The sequence below is a fragment of the Pelobates fuscus genome, chromosome 3 (genome assembly GCF_036172605.1).
Source record: "Pelobates fuscus isolate aPelFus1 chromosome 3, aPelFus1.pri, whole genome shotgun sequence".
NCBI classification, from domain to species: domain Eukaryota; kingdom Metazoa; phylum Chordata; class Amphibia; order Anura; family Pelobatidae; genus Pelobates; species Pelobates fuscus.
The window spans coordinates 149362676-149383822 of NC_086319.1; the positions used below are offsets into that span (position 1 = coordinate 149362676).

The window sequence follows — 21147 nt, forward strand, 5'->3', positions numbered from 1 at the left end:
TAGGGTGAGCCTTGTTACATTTGCAATAAACAAATGTGTACTCTCCCTCCCTCTATCCCGTTATTGCAGTGTGTCATCATCTACTAGTTATTTTATTTAGTACTAGTATAACACCCGGCACTAGTGATCTATACGGAGCACCCTGAGGCTCTATACTAACACACCATACCCTGAAACAGGTAAATCGGCATGGGGCACTAATAACTATATTTCAGTACCGGCAACAATTTACTTTTTATTTTATATGTACATTTTGCTGATTCTATCTCTTTCCTTTGCTATATCAAAAGTGTGGGGGGGAGGGGGGGGCGGTCTGTTCGGTCACCTATCAGCCAGGGAAGGTGTTTGTATAAGGGGTGCCCTTGAAGGCACAGTAGGGAGAATTATATTACCACCATCTATTATTTCTCTTCCCTTTTATACATTCTGTCTGTGCAACCAGTTATGTTCTCCAGTACAACATAAGTAGCTAATTTATGTTAAGCACCTTAAGGCTATATACCAGCATACTGTATACTGTAACCGGGCAATCGTGATGGGGTATTAAAGATCTAGTGAGAGCACTCTAAGATTTCTTACCAGTATTTAAGTAAATGCAAACCAGCCTGCTATTATCCACACCAAAATTTGAGGTTGTATTTTAGCACACTCTATACCAAAACTGATTGCCTGTAACGTATATTTTCAGCAGCTAGCTACTGTTGTATCCATAAGTGTTTTTTGCTACAACTATTTCAATACTATTGTTTTGAATTTATTAGATGTATCTGTTACACAGTTACCCTTAGAGATGTACATAAACTCCCTGGCTGACAATGCTAGCAATCATTTGGCAGTCTATGGGAACACGAAACCATCAGTGATTTAGGCTATTTTGCCGAAATCTTATAATTGGTTGCCATTTTAGCAGATCGATAGCAGAGTCATAAATTTGTGGATGTGGCTCCTCGCTAAAAGTATTTCCTTGCTTGGAAGAACGTGTGCTTCACACATAAAATATTTAGATAGCTTGGTCAACTATTTAATTATCATATTACAGCCCTGTTTTAATTTTTGTCCACTCAGGTTACATTTGAGAACCTTTACCATAATTGCTTTATGATTTATAATTTTCTTTATTCTACTTTATATAGGGGTCATCCCCCACACGGAGGTACCAGTCATTAAAGGCTCCATCCTTTCTCTCTTCTCTCTTTTTCTAATTTAAGTAATAACATACAACTATATGTTTTTTTTCTTTGTCAATTTAAAAAAAATGGATTTGAAAGATAAGAAATGGTTTCATCATTAATATGTTTAGTAGATTATAATTCAATACTTCCTTACATTGAGAGTTGTGATAACAGTGACTTAACACTTGTCAGTAGAGACGCATTGGGGCATGACACCCAAGCATAGACTTAAGACTTATAGTAGATTTGATATTCTCTAGCAGGTTATTACATGTATGTATAGCTTTTGTCTATGACCAAAACACTTTAGTGAATAAATAACAAAATTAAATATGCCTGAATATAGAACATATTACCTGACCTTAGAGTGGCTGGTCTATTTGCATACTATTTACGCTGAGTCCGACTACTTTAAGGAACGGTATTCAGTAATAGACAGACCCAAATAAGGCCCAGTAATACGTTCTATATTCTGTAATAGACAGACCAAGTTCACGATAACAAAAAACATGAACGATAATTGAAGGACAAGCCAATATTCAGGGATACAGAATGGAGAATAATCAATTAACCAGCAGGGTTCAAAATACCATGAATTAACACTAGTAAACACACTTTCAAATAAACAGTAAAGGAAACCCGCAACAGAGCACAGACAAATAACCAAACTAAGCTTATATAGCCATAGGAGGGCAGGTTATAGGTTAGTGGCTGTCATGAGAAAGCAGAATGTACTCACAATGTCACATGCATGTTCATGCCAGCTATTGGGACCAAGCAGACAGTGAGGAGACATATTGGCAAATGCCTGAGGAGACATATTGGATGAGTCAAAAGGGGCACAAGCAGCAGTCACGTTGGAACGTGCTCCACGGGAGCACAACCAGGTGGGTGCCGTGACAGCTTCAAAGGAGAATGGAAGAAAAATAAATATCCAGGCCCACCTGAGGTTTCTTCTGAAAGGCAGTCTTTTTTATTTGAAACAAAGAAGTGGAGACAATGCTTCGGCTCCTCTATGAGCCTTAATCAAGTTTCATAGGAGAGAGCTGTTTAACAGACCTTTTTGGGGTAGAAAATGGAAAAATAAGGAGCTGCTGGATTGAGCATAGTACTATGTAGTGTGGAAGTTCTCTATTGAAGTAGTTGTGAACCAGACAAGAGAAAAAAGGTAAATTGTTTGCCTTCATCCAATAGTTGGCACCCTAGGGGGTGGTAATTTCAGACTCTGCATTGTGGTGGTTTTTTTCTGTTCATTCTTTATTTTTCCACAAGTATAATGAAATCATGAAATTTATATTTTAATGCAACATACAATTATAGCCTTAATATATTTTGTGCAACCCTTTTTGAAAATTGTGCAAGTTAAAAATACATTTCAGTTATTGAATGTGTCTACTGAAAACGTATTCCCCAATCCCAGCACTGTGTGTGTTTGTGTCTCCTGCAAATGTGTCCCCAATTTCAGCATTTGGTAGGTCTGCTGAATATGTATACTCCAACACTAGCACTGTGTGCCTGCTGAAACGGAGTCCCCTAATACTAGCACTGTATGTGTTTGTTGGTAACGTGTGCCCCAATTCCAGTCTTTCTGCCAGACTATCCTAGATTTACAGGTACAGTTCTATTTTTGTCTTTTATTATCTCCATAAAAGACATTCTTTTTTAATTGAATGTGCTGACACTTGTAATAATTTTAGGTTTTAGTATAATCAGTTGCATCAGAACTATTAGTACTATATAATTATATATTTTAATCCTTTCAGTGCCAGAGTTGTGCCACTCACTTTGCAATTTGCTGGTCATATATCTGGCACTCAAAGATTTCTTGATTGTGATAGACATTTCGATATTTCACATGAGTCCAATAGATAAGGGGGCAAAGTGGGATTTCCAGAGAAAGAGAATGAAGTGTTATTCCATGGGAGATGTCACCACCACCGGTAGGGGGCATGGTGAGTGAGAGGTTAAGTATTTGGAATTTACAGGGGGAATATGGTAGTTGTTTTATGGACTGTGGAAACAGTATTTGGCATACAGGGCTCACTGTACAAGCTGTATTCTATATAATAACTCTGGAGCAGTGAAATGGGAATATTAGAGGGGAGCTGCCACTTCTCGGAAATTTACACCATTGAATAAAACATTGGAAATTACCTACTACTTGTATTTACTTTTCCGTGAGATGCTCCATTTTTATTTTTCTATATATTTATTAAACCACAAACCAGTTCAGACAAAGCAAAGCCAGGGCAAACATTGCAAATTAAGATGAAATGTAGAAATATTGTTTTATTTTTTCAAGTCTATCTACGCTATCTACCAGGTATCAAAAGACAGAATGTATTACAATGACTGGCCAGGAGTTAGTTCTCCTCAGTGCAGGTCCACTTCTCCATCCATTAAGTCATCAATACTGATGACTTGTGTCCAATGAGATACTTCTCATGGAGAAGCATTGGGACACACAGTGCATGCTGTGATTGAAAGCAATGATTCTCTATGTAAAACACTCAATTAAGTTCAAAGTGAGTGAGATATGTGGATTTTATAAAATAAGGCTGCAGGGACAGCAGGCTGACATGCTTTAGGAGACTGTAGTGTTCCCTTCATATTTTAAATTTAGTAAAAATGCCAGCTTTAGATGTTTTTGCAGCACTACACACACAAACAAATATAAGTATATAGAGAGAGAATCAATCCTTACCATTAAACTTTGGTCGTAGATACTTGTTGTAGTCTTCTGTAAGATTCTGGAATCCAGTAAGCATACTTGCATCCTGTGTTTCTTGTGGTGATGTACTGCCAATATTTTAAATGAACATGTTAACACAGACTTAAACGGTAACAAGGAAACAGCAATATGTAAAGTACTGTTTTTTAAATTTAAACCAGCAATACGTAAAGTACTGTTTTTTAAATTTAAACCAGCAATACGTAAAGTACTGTTTTTTTAAATTTAAACCAGTGGTTACTAATCTAGTTGAATCATATAGTATTTCATCTTACTGTAAAACATATGTCAGTACTGTTACTGTGTACTTGATATTTTCTATTGTTAAAATAGATTTTTGCTCTCCATTTTAGTCACTTGCAGTTCAGACATTTTAATGTGTTTCTGTTAGATGAATTTCAATTATAACACAGGTCCTACAACATGCACAAAGTGTAATCATTTTTCAGGATTTAGATTTTAAATGGATCAAGCAAAATGGACACGTTTTTTTTTTTTTTTTTTTAAAACCTATATAAACATAAAAATTAAATATTCAGAGTTTATTATTATTATTAAAGCACTACAAAAAGTTTACTAGAAACAGTAAAGTTTTCAGATTTGTTTTACATTTGCTGAATTAATCGTAATTAATCGTATGCTGAATGCATATTTAATACATAAAATGTATGACTACCACTCTATTTCTTAGTATAATATTATTTGACTTACCACTGCAATAGTAGAGCTGAATAGAAAAGTATGTGATTGTATATGCCCTTCATGATTTAAAATAAATAAATAAATACGTACAAGAATGACAAGATTGGACAGAATGTTCCAGGCAGTAGCCTTTAGTGACCTTAAAGCAGTATTTAAACCTGTCTGGTTATAACTCCATGGCAATCTGTTTAAATATAGGTGGATCAAAGTGCATTTATAGTGATGCCTTGCCCAGTTAAGCTCTACCTTTGTCTTGACTGTAGATGAGTTTCTCTTTTCGTAATAAGTTTATTTATTCATTTATGATCATTTCCATTGTATATAGATACATACAGACATCATAATACACCTCCAGGGTGTATAATGTAACATATTTTCCAGGAACAGAAATGACTGACTTTGAAAAATGTTCTATGGTGAAACATGTTAGTGTTTTATACATATTACATCACTTTTAAAACTATATTCTTTATTTTCTAATATACAATTGTCTTTAATAAATTATTTTTTCAAACTTTATCTCTGTCTTGATTGTTTGCTTGGAGCCTTTATACATATCCCTCTAGTGGTGCCATACCACCTGAGCCATGTTGAGTGAGCAAAACCTACTTTTGTTCTGCAATAAATAGTTTTATTTACCTTCTTTTTTTACACCATTGAGCCCTATATTTTTTTATTTCTTTTTTTACCTATATAATACACCACAATAGCCTCTACAAGCAAATAAAACCTATAAATTGGGTTTATATTGGCTCTATAAACTGTGAGTAGTTTTCTTAAATTTCAATTTATCTCTAGCTCATAAAATACTGCATAAACCCCCCCCCACTATAGGTCCTATCCCCAACTTCAGCTACTAACCCCCCCCCCCCCCCCCAATACAGGTCCAAATGCACGACTACTGCACCTGACCCACTTACTACTGACCTTAACCCCCCATTACAGGTCCTAACCTCCTCTCTACTGCCCTGGACACCCCACTGCTGCCTCTGTCCCCTACTACAGGACCTAACCCCTCGTTACTTCCCCTGACCCCCCCACTACAGGTTCACCTGCCCCCCCCCCATGTCCTGACTTTCCACATCAGCTTCTAATCTCCCCATTTCAGCCACTATCCTACATTACAGCCCCAATCCCCCACTACAGCCTCTATTACATCACTACAGCCCCTATCCCTTACTGCTGCATTTAAACCATCACTCCAGCACCTAAGCTCCCTCTAGCGATATTGGGATGACGGGGAGTTAACTCCCTTCTGATCTTGTACTTAATGGAAATTACACTACTTCCCACATGTACTTCACAGCTACTCACACAGCTACATATACCACTCACAGTGGCACGCATCGCTCACAGCTATACACACATTACACACAGCCAACCTTATAAATCACACACAGAAAGTCACAACACACACCTCACTCACACATAGCTACAACACATACAGCCCTACTTTAACCCTTTGTGTCACTAGAACCCACTCCCTCTAGCATGTAAGCTCATTGAGCAGGGCCCTCAACCCCCTCTGTTCCTGTACGTCCAGTGGTTTGATCTCAATTATGTGTCTGTTAGTCCACCCATTGTACAGCGCTACGGAATTTGTTGGCGCTATATACATAATAAAATAATAATAAAAATAATAATAATCTTGCTGTCAACCTCTCCATGATATGTACAGATTTGATTTTATTCATAAGAGCATTGAACTTTGGAACTGTGTATCTAGAAGATTTGGGGAAACAGATTCATTCTGTAGTGCAAATCTTGTGGCACAGCTCTCTTGCTGTAGGTGATAGTTGGAGTGAAGAAGAAGTATTGTTTGAGAGCACCAACATAGGGTCGGACATAATAGATATGCCCAATATTTCCTCCGTATGTCTGCATCAATCTCTTGAAATAAATCACTGTCCCAGAGGGTTTGATAAAAGGGTTAACTTTCAATGGACGTGCCCTGCAGCATATAATGTACCGTATATACTCGAGTATAAGTCGAGTTTTTCAGCACATTTTTTGTGCTGAAAAACCCCAACTCGGCTTATACTCGAGTCACTGTCTGTATTATGGCAATTTACATTGCCATAATACAGACTGAGGGCTGTGGGGGCTGCAGAGCGTTTACTTACCTCTCCTGCAGCTCCTGTCAGCTCCCTTCTCCTCCGCGCCGGTCCGTTCAGCACCTCTGCCAGCTCCCAGTGTAAGTCTCACGAGAGCCACGGGGTCATAGTGCGGCCGCGAGACTTACACTGGGACTTACACTGGGAGCTGCACGGACCGGCGCAGAGGAGGAGGGAGCTGGCAGGAGCTGCAGGAGAGGTAAGTAAGAGCTCTGCCAGCCCCCTCCTACACAGTGCCCATCCACTGGACCACCAGGGAGTGAGAGCCCCCCTCCCTGCCATGTATCAAGCAGGGAGGGGGGACGAAAAAATACATAAATAATAAAATAATAAAATATTAATAATAATAGAAAAATAATAATAATTTAACAAAATAAAATTAAAATAATAATAAAAAAATAATAATAATAATGAAAACGCCCACCCCCCACCAAGGCTCTGCAACACACACACACACACACACACACACACACACACTGCATCACACACATTGCAATCATACACACACTGCACACATACACACACTCTGCACTCATACACACACACTGCACTCATATACACACACACTGCACTCATACACACACTGCACTCATACACACTGCACTCATACACACTGCACTCATACACACACACTGAACTCATACACACACACTGAACTCATACACACACACTGCACTCACACACACACTGCATTCATACACACTGCACTCATACACACACACTGCACTCATACACACACTGCATTCATATACACACACACTGCACTCATACACACACACACTGCATTCATACACACACACACTGCATTCATACACACACACACACACACTGCATTCATTATATACACACACTGTAAATAAATATTCAATTAATATAATTTTTTTAGGATCTAATTTTATTTAGAAATTTACCAGTAGCTGCTGCATTTCCCACCCTAGTCTTATACTCTGGTCAATACGTTTTCCCAGTTTTTTGGGGTAAAATTAGGGGCCTCGGCTTATATTCGGGTCGGCTTATACTCGAGTATATACGGTATTGCTGAAAACGCACCATTCATAAAACTTGTTGACTCATAAAAGGAACTGAATGGTATATTGGATATTGGAATGGATATTTGTAGACAATAAATAATTAGCTACGCCTACACCATTAAGATTTTCATTTTCTGATGCAGGTAAATCATGCAGCCTGTTTGGGCAATATCACCTATGAGAATGCTTCTAGCCATAACCTAGTAACAATAAAATTCTGGGTTTCCAAGTGTACATTAGATGGTAACAAATAGTTTGTTTGTTTTGGTTTTGGCAATTTGTCACCATGTAATATACATGTTTAACAACAAAGCAAACAACAAAACAAATCACATGTATATTCAATAATACATACTTTGAAATGAAAAGAGAGACAACATAAGCAACTGCTAAATGGTTTATTTCATCTAAGCTAAAAGCTTTTACTTTTTCACCCCTTGATTAGCTATTCTTTGCCATTTCTACTCACTGCCAGCCTTTCCCTTAAAAAATGAGGGAAGCTGGCAGAGAGAGTGAAGGGGGTAATCACCACCTACATTACATTATTTTTCAACCCTTGATTACCTATTCTTAGCCATTTCTACTCACTGCCAACCCCTCCCTAAAAAAAACGAGGGAGGCTAGAAGGGAGGGCGAAGGGGATAAACCCCACCCACACTATGCAAAAAAAAAAAAAGGATTGTTTCTCTCTCTGTCCCTCTCCCCAGTGAATCAAGCCTTCTCTGCAGCTTTTAATTTTTCACCCCTTGATTAGCTATTCTTTGCCATTTCTACTCACTGCCAGCCTTTCCCTTAAAAAATGAGGGAAGCTGGCAGAGAGAGTGAAGGGGGTAATCCCCACCTACATTAAATTATTTTTCAACCCTTGATTACCTATTCTTAGCCATTTCTACTCACTGGCAACCCCTCCCTAAAAAAAAAAAACGAGGATGGCTAGAAGGGAGGGCGAAGGCGATAAACCCAACCCACAGTATGCAAAAAAGAAACAAAATAATTGTTTCTCTCTCTGTCCCTCTCCCCAGTGAAGCAAGCCTTCTCTGCAGCCTATTATCATAGATACAGAACTTCAAAAGACTTCCCCCTGAGTCCAAATTGCAGTATCGACAGATTCAGACTCCGAGATGAGCAGCCAGGCACACTCCGAGAGAACGGAGGCACCGCTGACCAGGAGGGACATGAGGGGATTCCTGGCAGATTTTAAAAAATCTGTGGCAGAAGAACTTGACAAAAGACTATGCCTCATACTAGAAGGCATGGCAGACCTCTCAGCCTGCGCACAGGCCACAGAGGCCAAAATGGCGGATACAGACGACAGAATTCAAGCCCACGGCACTGAAATACAACACCTACGTGATCAATTACGCTCCCTCGAAGAAACCAACAACGATCTCAATAATAGAACATGGAGGAACAACATCAGGGTAAGGGGCATCCCAGAAACTATATCAACTGACCTCCTCACTGACACCCTTACAGAGGTATTCCAAAACCTCCTACCGGAGGCCACAGCAGCTGATTTACTGATGGACCGGGCACATCGGGCACTGAGAGACCCAAGCACCAATGTCGCCACACCTAAGGACATTGTGGTACGGTTCCACTTTTATCATATAAAGGAGTGAATTATGCGAGCTGCCAGGGACACCCCCATTGAACTAGAAGGAGTGCCAGTCCAACTATTCCAAGATCTGGCACCAACTACCCTGAAACGGCAGAGAGAACTACGGCCACTTACGCAACACCTTAGCCACCATGGCCTCCGATATGCATGGGCCACCCATTCAAAATGATCATCCGCAAAGATGGCAGATTCCACTCCCTCACAAGGCCCGATGAAATCCCTGCACTTCTGACGCAGCTGGGCTTACCACAGATCCCTGAGATACTTCACTCCAATGCAGATCCCCCACCATGACTGCCATGACCGTAATACGGCACCGCAAACCACAGATGTAGCACGGCAGTAGAGGTGAGGAGATGGGGGGACAGTGACGCAGGAACGGCTACCCGACTCCACACCCCGACACCCCTGCCAGACATCTTCAACCTGCACTGAATGAACCAATCCCCTTACCGCTCCACCTGAGTGATCACAAGCCAGAGGCATACGACAATGCGGCTACAAGCGCAACATGAACCCCACACTCCGGGAAGTTCTCCTCAGCAAAACCACTTCAACCACAACAAGTACTCTTGACCATGGACAGAGGAGACCGGGGAACGGGACACAACAGAGCAGACAGAATACAGCGCACCAGATGATAAAACCCCAGAGACTGGCCTACACCCCGGCAGGAACAGCAGAGCGCTGCAAGCAAAGCTCAGCCACTTTACCGGGCAACACACCAACACCATCCAGCCCAAGCCAAAGCAAGTCACAGCAGAGTTTCCCGCACTAAGCGCCATGACCTGGAACGACCCCCCTTACACTGACAGCTAAAACCACAGGACTGCTCACGGACCGCACCAAACCCCGTTTCAGAACCCCTCTCCCGGTCAATGCCCACCACAAGAGCCTGACATCTGGACCAGGAATGGGACTCTAAGTCTTGGACATTGAGCTGTACACAGCAAGTATACTACATATGGGACAGCACATACATAACCCCCATAAGCATCCTGTGAAGCGCTTATCGCTCGCAGCCACCCAATCCCAAACCAGACCACAGGTCCAGACCTCAAAGCACAGGGGAGAGGGGAGAAGGGAAAGGAGAGGGGGGGATACCGGGGAGGGGGAAAGAGGGTGGGGGGGACTGTCGGGGGAGACTGGGTCCCTGGGGAACATATACACGAGACCAGAAGCACCTGTTAAAACCACTGTTCTCTTTCCTCCTCTTCTGCTTTGATGCTTTATCTTTTGCTACCAGCAAATTGTTAATGTGTTATATTGTTGAAATGTAAATGTAAGCATGTTATATACAGGTTAATGTAAACGTATTCGGCCGGTGGCCGAAGCACACACACAGAACCCCGAATAGAGAGGTGAAACCACACCCTACTAGGCCACAACCCCCCCTAGAGGGAGGAAGAACTGCGACAACTCTATTACCAGGGACTGACCACACCCACACTACACCCCACTTCAAGATGTCAACACGCCACACATAAACATCACAAATACTATAGCGCGGTAAACACAATATATATAGGATCACCTTACAAAACTCTAATGGCGCGGGGTTGCCCCTCCGCTGCCCCAACACGGCACACCTCACCAGAAGGTTGGGCAGCGACGGAGCAGACTCCGTACCATTGGCACACAAAAACACCCCCCCGCATAGGTACACACACACCCGGCACTCACACGCCTAACGACACATAACACACGCCCACATCGGCAAGCCAGAACAGCAGCACCCAGACCCGCATATGGGGATCTCTCCAACACACTAACTACACGTACACGAGCACACTCCCACGTCACATAACGGACCACACATACGAGAGCCCCCGCTCAAGACCCATCTCCCCATCCCAAAACCCAATACCCGGCTCAGCCAAATCAACACTTGTGTACACCCTACCCCACCGGCCTCGACTCTCCCGAGGATCGCTACACGGACCTTGGGTCAGGTAATCAAGACCCCCACCTAACCAACGACTGGCCAGTTAGATAAGCCCAGTCCTTCAGACATCGGCCCTCGCGGGAGGGCTCTGCAACCCGAACAGCCCGCACGGGCAGGACCCTACCACCCCCCCTCTCTCTCCTGCCCCCGCTCTCTCCGCCGACCCCAAACCGAACCGACTGCCCACCCGAAATCATCACGCCTAGAAGGGACGCTACGCTACACACCGCCCCGTATCTCACCGGGACCACCCTTCAACGATAACATGGCGTCAAAGAACCTCCAAATCCGCCTCACCTCCCTCAACGTCAAGGGACTTAACTCGCCAGGGAAAAGACACGGGATACTGCGCTGGGCCAACCGCACGGGAGCGGATATCATCCTGCTTCAGGAAACCCACTTCACTGACCACAAACAATTCCCACTAGTCAACCGACACTTTAGAATGTATTACCTGGCCAACTTGCCGGAAGCAAAAACAAAGGGGGTCGCAATACTGCTGCGAAACTCCTGTCCATTAGAGGACATACAAACCCGCAAAGATCCTTCAGGGAGAAGGAAGACGAAGGAAGAAGAAGTGGAAGACGGGAGCAAAAGAGAAAGATTGGAAAGACAATAATACCTGTCACCAATTCCCATAATGGCATCTTTAATCTTTCTCAAAAAGTTTTATCAGCTGCACAATTGTCCGTTTTAAGTAAAGGCCTTAAATTTGCCCCTACCTCATCTTTTAATTCATTTCAAGCCTTCCTTGATGTAAATAAATTTGTGAGAAAGGCTACACTAAAAAGATTCTTTATAAGTAAAAATGACAAAGAATCTAATCTACCAACCCCACCCGTCTCACCTCCCCTTCCAAAGACAGACAAAAGTCCTTTTTTAAATACACATCTCAGAACAAAATCTAAGTTTTATCCTTCTCATTTTAAATCGGCTCCTTTGGTTTTATTCGAGAAACTTGTTCACAAAGATTTAGAAAAAATTAAATATAAAAAATATGACACTAATAATCTTACACATGCCGAAAGACAGGCAATTAAAGAACTCCAAAAAGACAGAGATATCGTCATTAAATCAGCCGACAAAGGCGGTGGAGTAGTTATCCAGTCCAGTAAGATGTATATCGATGAAGCCCATAGACAATTGAAAGACAAAAATGTATATGAACAACTTTTAACAGATCCTACCAAAAATATTAAAACTATTTTACTTAATTTTTTAAATAAAGGTTTAAATTCAGAAATTTTAAATAAACATGAATTTAACTTTTTAAATATAGAATTTCCGATCACCCCTGTTATTTATTTTCTTCCCAAAATTCACAAGAATGAACAACACCCCCCAGGTAGACCAATCGTTTCAGGGATTGGTTCACTTTTATGTAACCTTTCCCAATATATTGATATCCTTCTCCAGCCTTCGGTTAAACTCATGAAATCTTATTTAAAAGACTCTATGTCGCTTTTAAAATTTTTAAATGATTTTACTTGGAAAAACAGTTTTATATTAGTCACTTGTGATGTACAGTCTTTGTATACCATTATTCCTCATGACATTGGTTGTCGAGCTATAAAAGAAATTTTAACTAATGAAGCTAGGATTCCTGACACTCAAATAGATTTTATAATAGAAGGTATCAATATTATTTTAAAAAATAATTACTTTTGGTTTTTAGATTCATTTTACTTACAAAAGAGAGGTACTGCTATGGGGACTAGGTTTGCCCCCAGTTATGCCAATTTGTTTATGGCTGACTGGGAATCTATAGCCATTTGGGGCAACCACCAATGGCGGGCAAACCTAGTCTCTTACTTCAGATACATAGACGACCTCTTTTTTATTTGGGATGGACCAGAGCACCATCTTATTGATTTTATTAATCATTTAAACAATAACGATAGGGGTATTATTCTTACACATGAATTTAGCAATAAATCCATTAATTTTTTAGATCTCAATATTTTTATTAACAAGGGACAACTTCAAACAAAAACGTTCTTCAAAAAAGTATGTGTAAATACGGCTATAGACAGATCAAGCTGCCATTATAAGCCTTGGCTCGAGAGTGCCCCTAAAAGTCAGTTTTTACGCCTTCGTAGAAACTGTTCTGAACTCACTGATTTTAATGAGCAAGCAGATTTTTTAAAAAGTAAATTTATGGAAAAAAAATATTTAGAGTCAGATCTAAATACTACAATTAATACAGTTAAACAAAAAGAACGAAAAGAACTTCTGACGTACAAAAATAAAGAAAATATCGAACCAATAGCACTCCCAATTATTTTTAATTTTAATAACAAAAATAATGATGTCAAAAAAATAATAAGAAAACACTGGCATATACTGAAACACGATGAAATACTTAATCCCATCATACCCAATCATCCAAATATTGTTTTCAGAGGAGCACCTAATTTTAAATCTATTTTAACTACAAATTTTACTAAAAAATCTCCTCCCAGAAATCTATCCTTTTTTCCCCAGACGAAAGGTTTCTATAAATGTAAACAATGCATTGTGTGTAAAACTACAGATAATTTTATTCCATCCAAAGTCACAAATTTTATGTCGAATCGGACAAAAAAAGTGTATAGTATTTATGATTTTATTTGCTGCAACACAAAAAATGTGATTTACCTGCTTGAGTGCCCATGTGGCCTCCAATATGTGGGGATGACCACAAGGTGCCTGAAGATAAGACTGAGCGAACATTGCAGGAATATAAAAAATGGATACTTAAATCATACAGTATCCAAACATTTCATTATGCACAATAAAGACCCACGCCTACTAAAATGCATTGGTATAAAAAAATGTTCCACCTCCTGGCGTGGAGGTGATATAAAAAAGCTGCTTGGAAAAACAGAGATGGAATGGGTGTATAATCTTCAGACTCTTATACCCCATGGTCTTAATGCAGATTTTGATTTACACAACTTTTTATGATTTTGTATGTTTAACTATGCCTGTACCTTTAAATGTATATGTTCTTAATGTTTTCCATATAGACTTATAATTTTAAGCTGTTTCCTAACTTCCATTTTACTGCAAAATAACTTGCTCTTATTTTAAAAACTATTTGTTTTTATCCAATTAATTATTTAAGTCCCTATTTCCTTTAATATCTCTTATCATTCATCCAGTTTTTAACTGCAGTGTTTAACTCCCTTAAGCAATTATTATTGGCCAGTTTTTACTGACTCTGGGATTATAACTACATTTCCCATGAGTCAGTTCGGTTTAACTTCCGTTTTGGGAAAAAAAAAAAAAAAAAAAAAAAAAAAAAAAAAAAAAAAAATTAACTACAACTCCCATAAGACATTGCGGCTAAAACTTCCGAAAATGCGGAAGTACCTTGTCACATGACTATCTTTAAAGGATTAAATCTATACTTTCCTGCCCTCGTTTTTCTTCAGAAATATCAGGAATAAGTTATACTATTATAAACTACATATGATTATTTTAAACACACGTTTTAAAGCTTTTTAATATGTTCTTATTTCTGATTGGTCAGACCAATTTTTGGCGCCAAATTTAAACCAGTTATGCTCCTATATAACATCTATTAGCCAGGTAATTTCTGTTAATCCATTTGAAAAAGTCTCTGACGAAACGCGTTATGGATATTTATATTTGTGTTTTTATAATATATTAAAGTATTTTTTGGACATTTGTTTGTGCCAAAATATCTTTCTTATAGAAACTTAATTATTTTACCCTGGCTTTTTAATCTTTATTGGTTTTATTACACCTTGATAAAAACCCTGGAAGTTTCCTGCATTTTAAAGAAATCCTAGGTGGGGATCAATCCACCAAAGCTGTCTACACAGAGCAGTCGGTCTGCTCTTGGTTTGTGAGTATACCCTTTTATTATTTTATTCACTTTGCCAAACAGTGAGCACTATCGGATGTTTCTTTTTATCTTTTTGAGAATTGGACACCAAGAACACAGAGAGGAACCCATTTAAATCCCATAAGCGGGGATTATACCGCTGTATGCGCTTTATTCCAGAGCTAGGATAGTAGCTCTGGTAAATGTGAGTTCTCAACTATTATTATTATTTCAATCCACATCAGTATTGTGCAAACTACACTATTGGTTGTCCATCTCTTCCCTTTTGTCTTTCATATGAGAGGAACTACTACATTGGTAGAGGACACCACCAGCAAAGACCTCCTGTAAGGACACACCAGTTGGACTTTTTCCTCCCTTTGGACTTTACACTGTGTCTGCTTTTATCGTAAGCGCAGCCTTTTTATTATTTTTTAGATTCCTCTTTCTCACAGGACGCGCGGGAACAACCTCTCTAACCATATGCTCGCTATACGCTCCCACCACCCCGGATGCCTCATTCTGGAACACATTCAAGACCCACCTCACGAGCCTCTCAGCCAAACACCTAAGACTTAAATGCGACCCTAACGCCCGCCACGGACCGCAGAACACACACCGGCAGCACACTGGTCCCAACTAGAAACGACAAACTATATGCGGACTTCCTTACCGACACACCCCTACTAGACACCTGGAGAATCCAGCACCCATCAGTTGATTTTACCTTTACTCCCACACACACAGGTCCTACTCCCGAATCGACAGCTTCCTTATCTCCCTGGCAGTCCAACCTTGGACCACCCACACGCATATAGGAAACATCGCGTGGTCCGACCATGCCGAAGTGGCACTGACGGTACAGATCCCACTACTGGCACGCCCTTGGCGATGGAAACTCAATCCATGGATACTCAAAGACGCGGCTACGGTCCACACCATGACTGAGAAACTCAAAACCTACTTCGACCTCAACACCACTGACAATGTGGCGCCAACAACGGTCTGGGCAGCTCACAAAGTAACGATTAGATGCAACCTTATAGCGATAGCCACGTCCCTCAAAAAGCAAGACTCCGGAAACTTACGGACGCCTTGACCGACCTAACAAGGCTCGAAACCCTCCACAAACAAAGCCCGTTCGATGCGCTCCTTGCACAGCTCAAGACAACATGAGAACTCATCAAACAACTGTCAGCAGCAGACGTGGCAAGGAACCTCATGTGGTCCAAGCAACGATTCTACGAAAAGGGTAACAAAGCAGACTCACTATTGGCACGCTGCCTCATAAAAAGACAGGATAACAAGAAAATCTCAAAAATCCGAACTAAGACCGGAGAAACGACAACAAATCCAGAAGCAATAGCCCAATAATTCCTTCAATACTACACCAAGCTATACAATCACACCGCCACGACACTCACGAGAGATACAGATCAGACGGAGACCATCTCCTCATTCCTACGACCCCATCAATCTACCCTGCCTCTCCAACAGGGCACAAGCCATGTTGGAAACACCCATTGAGGCCGAGGAAATTGCCCTAGTCCTCAAGACTCTGAAACCCAGGAAAAGCCCGGGACCTGACTGCTTCACAGCCATTTACTACAAGACATTTCAGGCCATCCTAATACCGCACCTATGCAAAGCCTTCAACTCACTGTTACAAGGACACGAACTCCCCCCCGACATGCTGACAGCCGACATATGCCTCCTACCCAAGCCGGGAAAAGAACACCTTTTTTGACCCAGGACATTACCGCCCAATTTTGCTCTTAAATACCGACCTGAAAATACTAAAATAATGAAAGCACTGGCTAACTGCCTCAATCCATACTTCCCATCACTGATCCACCCAGATCAGGTCGGCTTCACCCCCAACGGCAGGCGGCAGACAATACCAGGAGAGCTTACGACACAATCTGGTTCACCAGACACTGAAACATCCCCTTGGTAGTGCTATCACTGGATGCCGAGACGCACTTAAAATTTCCACCGGGATTCATGAACATCATACGGGCAATATACAACCGTCCAACCGGAAAGCTCCTACTCCCCCATGTCGAAGCCCAAACCTTCAACATAGCTAACGGGACCAGGCAGGGATGCCCCCTCTCCCCGTTACTCTTTGCAATTGTAACAGATCCCTACCAACCTCTGGTGGATGTGAAACAAACAAGGGGATTACAACTTACACATCCATTCGTTCCATTCCTCTGTTCGTCTGGTTCCGTGCGAATTTCACGTGTAATGCAGAGGTGGCCGCCATTTCGGGACTTTCCACGTGTTCGCGGCCATCTTGTGTGCGAACAGCGGTGTTTGCCTGTAACCGCATGGAACTGAAAACGGATACGCAAACAGGCGAACACCGCTGAATCCTCCAGACCTCCATAAGTTCGTACGGAAACTACCGAACGTCCCCTCGTTCGGTAGTTATATGCAATCATCTATGGGGATTCCAGCGAACCCCGCGATTCGCATGGATGGCCAGAGTATCATACCTTTTTACCGTGCGAACGGAGACCGACCGCAAGGCCAAAACTCATGGAACTAATTTCGGCTAGTTGGTCTGTGCGGTCGGTCAAAACTTTGGAACGTTGTATCTCCCGAACTGTACATCCGAATGGGGTGATTTTTGGATATATTGTCCCCCTGAAGGAGAGCTATCCAGCGCTACCGGATTTAAAGCTGTACCCCCTGTTTTTGGGGTACATCCAGAACTGGTGGAAAAATGTGGACATTTTAATTGGGTTATGTAGTTATCTGAGGGGAGGAGACGTGGGGGTGTTACCATCTGTATTATTGGTTGTTTTCATCCTCCCCCTGGGAGTGTTCTGTGTGTATCTATTTCTAATAAAAAGCAGGCTGGGTGTTCCAGTCCTCAGTTCATCTTGACCCTTCAAAACGTAGCCTCGTCTCGTTCTTGGAAGGGGATTATTTGGGAATATTATTCTGCTCCTGTTTACAGCTGAACCTGCTCCTCACTCTGGATATCGTGGATGGGATTACAGCAGCCTACTTCTCCACAGCAGCTTGCAGGGAAAAAGGACGTCTTCAACGGCAGAAACCCTCTCTCTATCTGGGTAGCCGTTACATTGGTTGGCAGCGGTGGGATGGTTCTTTTGCCCAAGGAGCAAGTGCTGAATGGAGTCTCAGTATGCCAAGCTGAAAAGACCCACACTGAAAGATCTATTGGAAAATCGTGGTAGGAGTGCTAGTAACAGACCAAGGAGAGAGCTGATAGCTGACCTACTGGAGCTGGACGAAATGGATAGATCCATGGAGGTAACTGAACCTATTGCACCGGTCAGCGAGAACGATGTACTCACTGCTATTGTACAGCGAAGATTAGCATTATATCCGGAAAAGACCACGGAGCTATTAGACAGACTGTTCAAGAACGCAAAAGAGGAGATCGAGACTAAGAGGAGGCAAGACACGGAACATGTATTGGCGCAACAAGCTAGTACACATATAGTTCCTACTCCTCCTCCCGTTGCTGCAGGGAGGAAAATACCATTTACTGCATTTAAAGCGTTTGCAGAAAATGAGGAAGAGATTGATGGGTATTTGGCAGATTTTGAGCGGCAGTGCTCACTGCACCAGATACCCCCAGACCAATGGGTTACTATTCTGGCTGGGAAACTTTCAGGAAAAGCAAATGAGGCTTTTCGGGCACTCACGGCCGAAGATATCACACAATATCAGCGGGTGAAAGCCGCACTACTCACCCGATACGCAGTCACCCCAGAGGCGTATCGCCGTCGCTTCCGGGAGTCCAAAAAGAAGGCAGCGGACTCCCACATGGAATGGGCAAACAAGCTACAAAGGGTGGCATCACATTGGATGCAAGGGTGCAATGCTAACACCGGAGAAGAAGTGCTACAATTGTTCTTGATGGAACATTTCTTCCAAGATTTGGCGGCAGATACACAGGATTGGGTGAGAGATCGCCGCCCAGCCAACTTAAATGAGGCAGCACGACTAGCAGACGAATATGTGGAAACGAGAAAAGTGAGCCAAGGTACTACGCGACCAGCACCTAGAACAGAGGCCCGCACCCCAACCTACGCTGCACGCACAGAATTCCGGGCCCCGGTACCCCCAGGACCTCCACGTCCTCAAGGGTCTAACAACCAGCCCCGGGAATCCTACAGAGTGACGTGTCATCGCTGCGGCAACCTGGGACATATTGCCCGTGTTTGCCCGTTGGGATCAGCCAATAATAATTGGAGGCGCACATCTAACACCGAAAGCCCATCTTCACGCCCCGCTGCTGCTCATTGCCTGGAAATTGAAGGGAGCCCTGAGGAATGCCTGGGAATATTATATGAGGCCAACCCCATACAAGCGGCTTCCCCAGATAATCGCCAGCACCACCGTCAGGAGGTGCGTGTAAATGGACAGATAGCACAAGGCCTAAGGGACACTGGCGCTACCATCACTTTAATACAAAAGCATCTGGTGAAACCAGAGCTTGTGTCTAACCGTACTGTTGCTGTTCGGGTCGCAGGGGGGGCTGTTTTTCGCTTACCCACCGCCCGGGTACACTTGGATTGGGGAGTCGGGTCAGGAAAGACCACGGTGGGCATTATGGACAACCTACCCGCTGAGGTCGTGTTGGGCAATGATATTGGCCCTCTAGCCTCGGCCTTTTTACCCACTACTGCTGCGGCTTGCCCCGTGACCACCCGCTCACAGACCCGTATCGAGGACGATCCGCCAACAGGTCGGGAGACCCAGGTAAGCCACCGACAGACACCTAGCAATGACACTACAGATAGACCGCTAGCTTGGGACACCCCAGAGGAGTTTGGGAGGGAAACTAGACAGGACCCCACCCTCCGAAAGTACCGAGAACTAGCTGACAATAGAGGGGATGAGCGGGAACGTTTTATATGGGAGGGGGACCGATTATACAGATTAACCGAAGGCAGGAAGAGAGGCTGTGCTCCTTCGCAGAAGCGCCAATTAGTGGTACCTAGAAAGTACCGATTGGAGCTTCTCCGAATTGGCCACGACATTCCGTTAGCAGGACATCTAGGGGGTAACCGCACAACCTACAGAATCACTCAGACCTTCTTTTGGCCAGGAATCTCGAAGGACGTGCGCCGTTACTGTAGCACGTGTGATGTATGCCAGAGGGTGGGGAAGAGAGGGGATCATCCGAAAGCTCGACTGTCCCCTATGCCTGTGATCGAGGAACCATTTAGCAGGGTGGCAGTCGATCTAGTAGGACCCCTACCTAACCCCAGTCCCTCTGGTAAGAAATACATTCTTACCGTGGTGGACTATGCCACCCGCTACCCAGAAGCCGTCGCTCTGACGAATATCCAGGCTGACACTGTCGCCAGTGCGCTAGTCGGGATATTCACCAGAGTAGGATTTCCCCAGGAAATATTGTCGGACAGAGGGACCCAGTTTACCGCAGACTTAACCCAGCAGTTGTGGAAGGTCTGTGGTATTAAGCCCCTACTTAGTTCACCGTACCACCCCCAGACTAACGGTCTCTGTGAACGCTTTAATGGTACCCTAAAGCAATTGCTACGGACCTTTACGGCGGAATACAGAGACTGGGAGCGATTTTTGCCACACCTCCTGTTTGCTTACCGGGAGGTACCGCAGGAGTCCACTGGGTTCTCTCCCTTTGAACTGCTCTATGGACGGAGGGTGCGAGGCCCTCTCGACCTCATCCGAGAGCACTGGGAGGGAGAGACGGAACACGAAGGTGTTCCCATCGTACCATATGTGCTAGAAATGCGGGACCGTATGGAACAGTTAGCCCGGATGGCCCGGGATCATCTCCATGCGGCCCAGGGTCGGCAGAAACATTGGTACGATCGGAACGCTAGGCTGAGAACATTCCAGGTAGGACAGAAAGTTCTAGTACTTAAACCCGTTCGAGGAAATAAATTGCAGACCTCCTGGCAAGGCCCCTACAAAGTAGTAGCCCAGGTCTGTGACACCACCTATATCATTGCCAGTAGCAAGGACGAAAA

The 21147-nt window shown here is 42.9% G+C and overlaps 1 protein-coding gene across 1 annotated transcript in view; it reads right to left on the reverse strand.

Annotated features, from left to right (window-relative positions):
* Positions 1-8637, reverse strand: part of GABRP (gamma-aminobutyric acid type A receptor subunit pi) — a 52371-nt gene extending 43734 nt beyond the window's left edge. The window contains exons 1-2 of the mRNA XM_063446193.1: positions 8624-8637; positions 3877-3971 (exon numbers count right to left, since the gene is read on the reverse strand). Coding sequence (XP_063302263.1) covers positions 3877-3971; positions 8624-8637 — 109 coding nt within the window. The remainder of the gene's footprint in view (positions 1-3876; positions 3972-8623) is intronic.
* Between the last annotated feature and the right edge of the window lie 12510 nt (positions 8638-21147).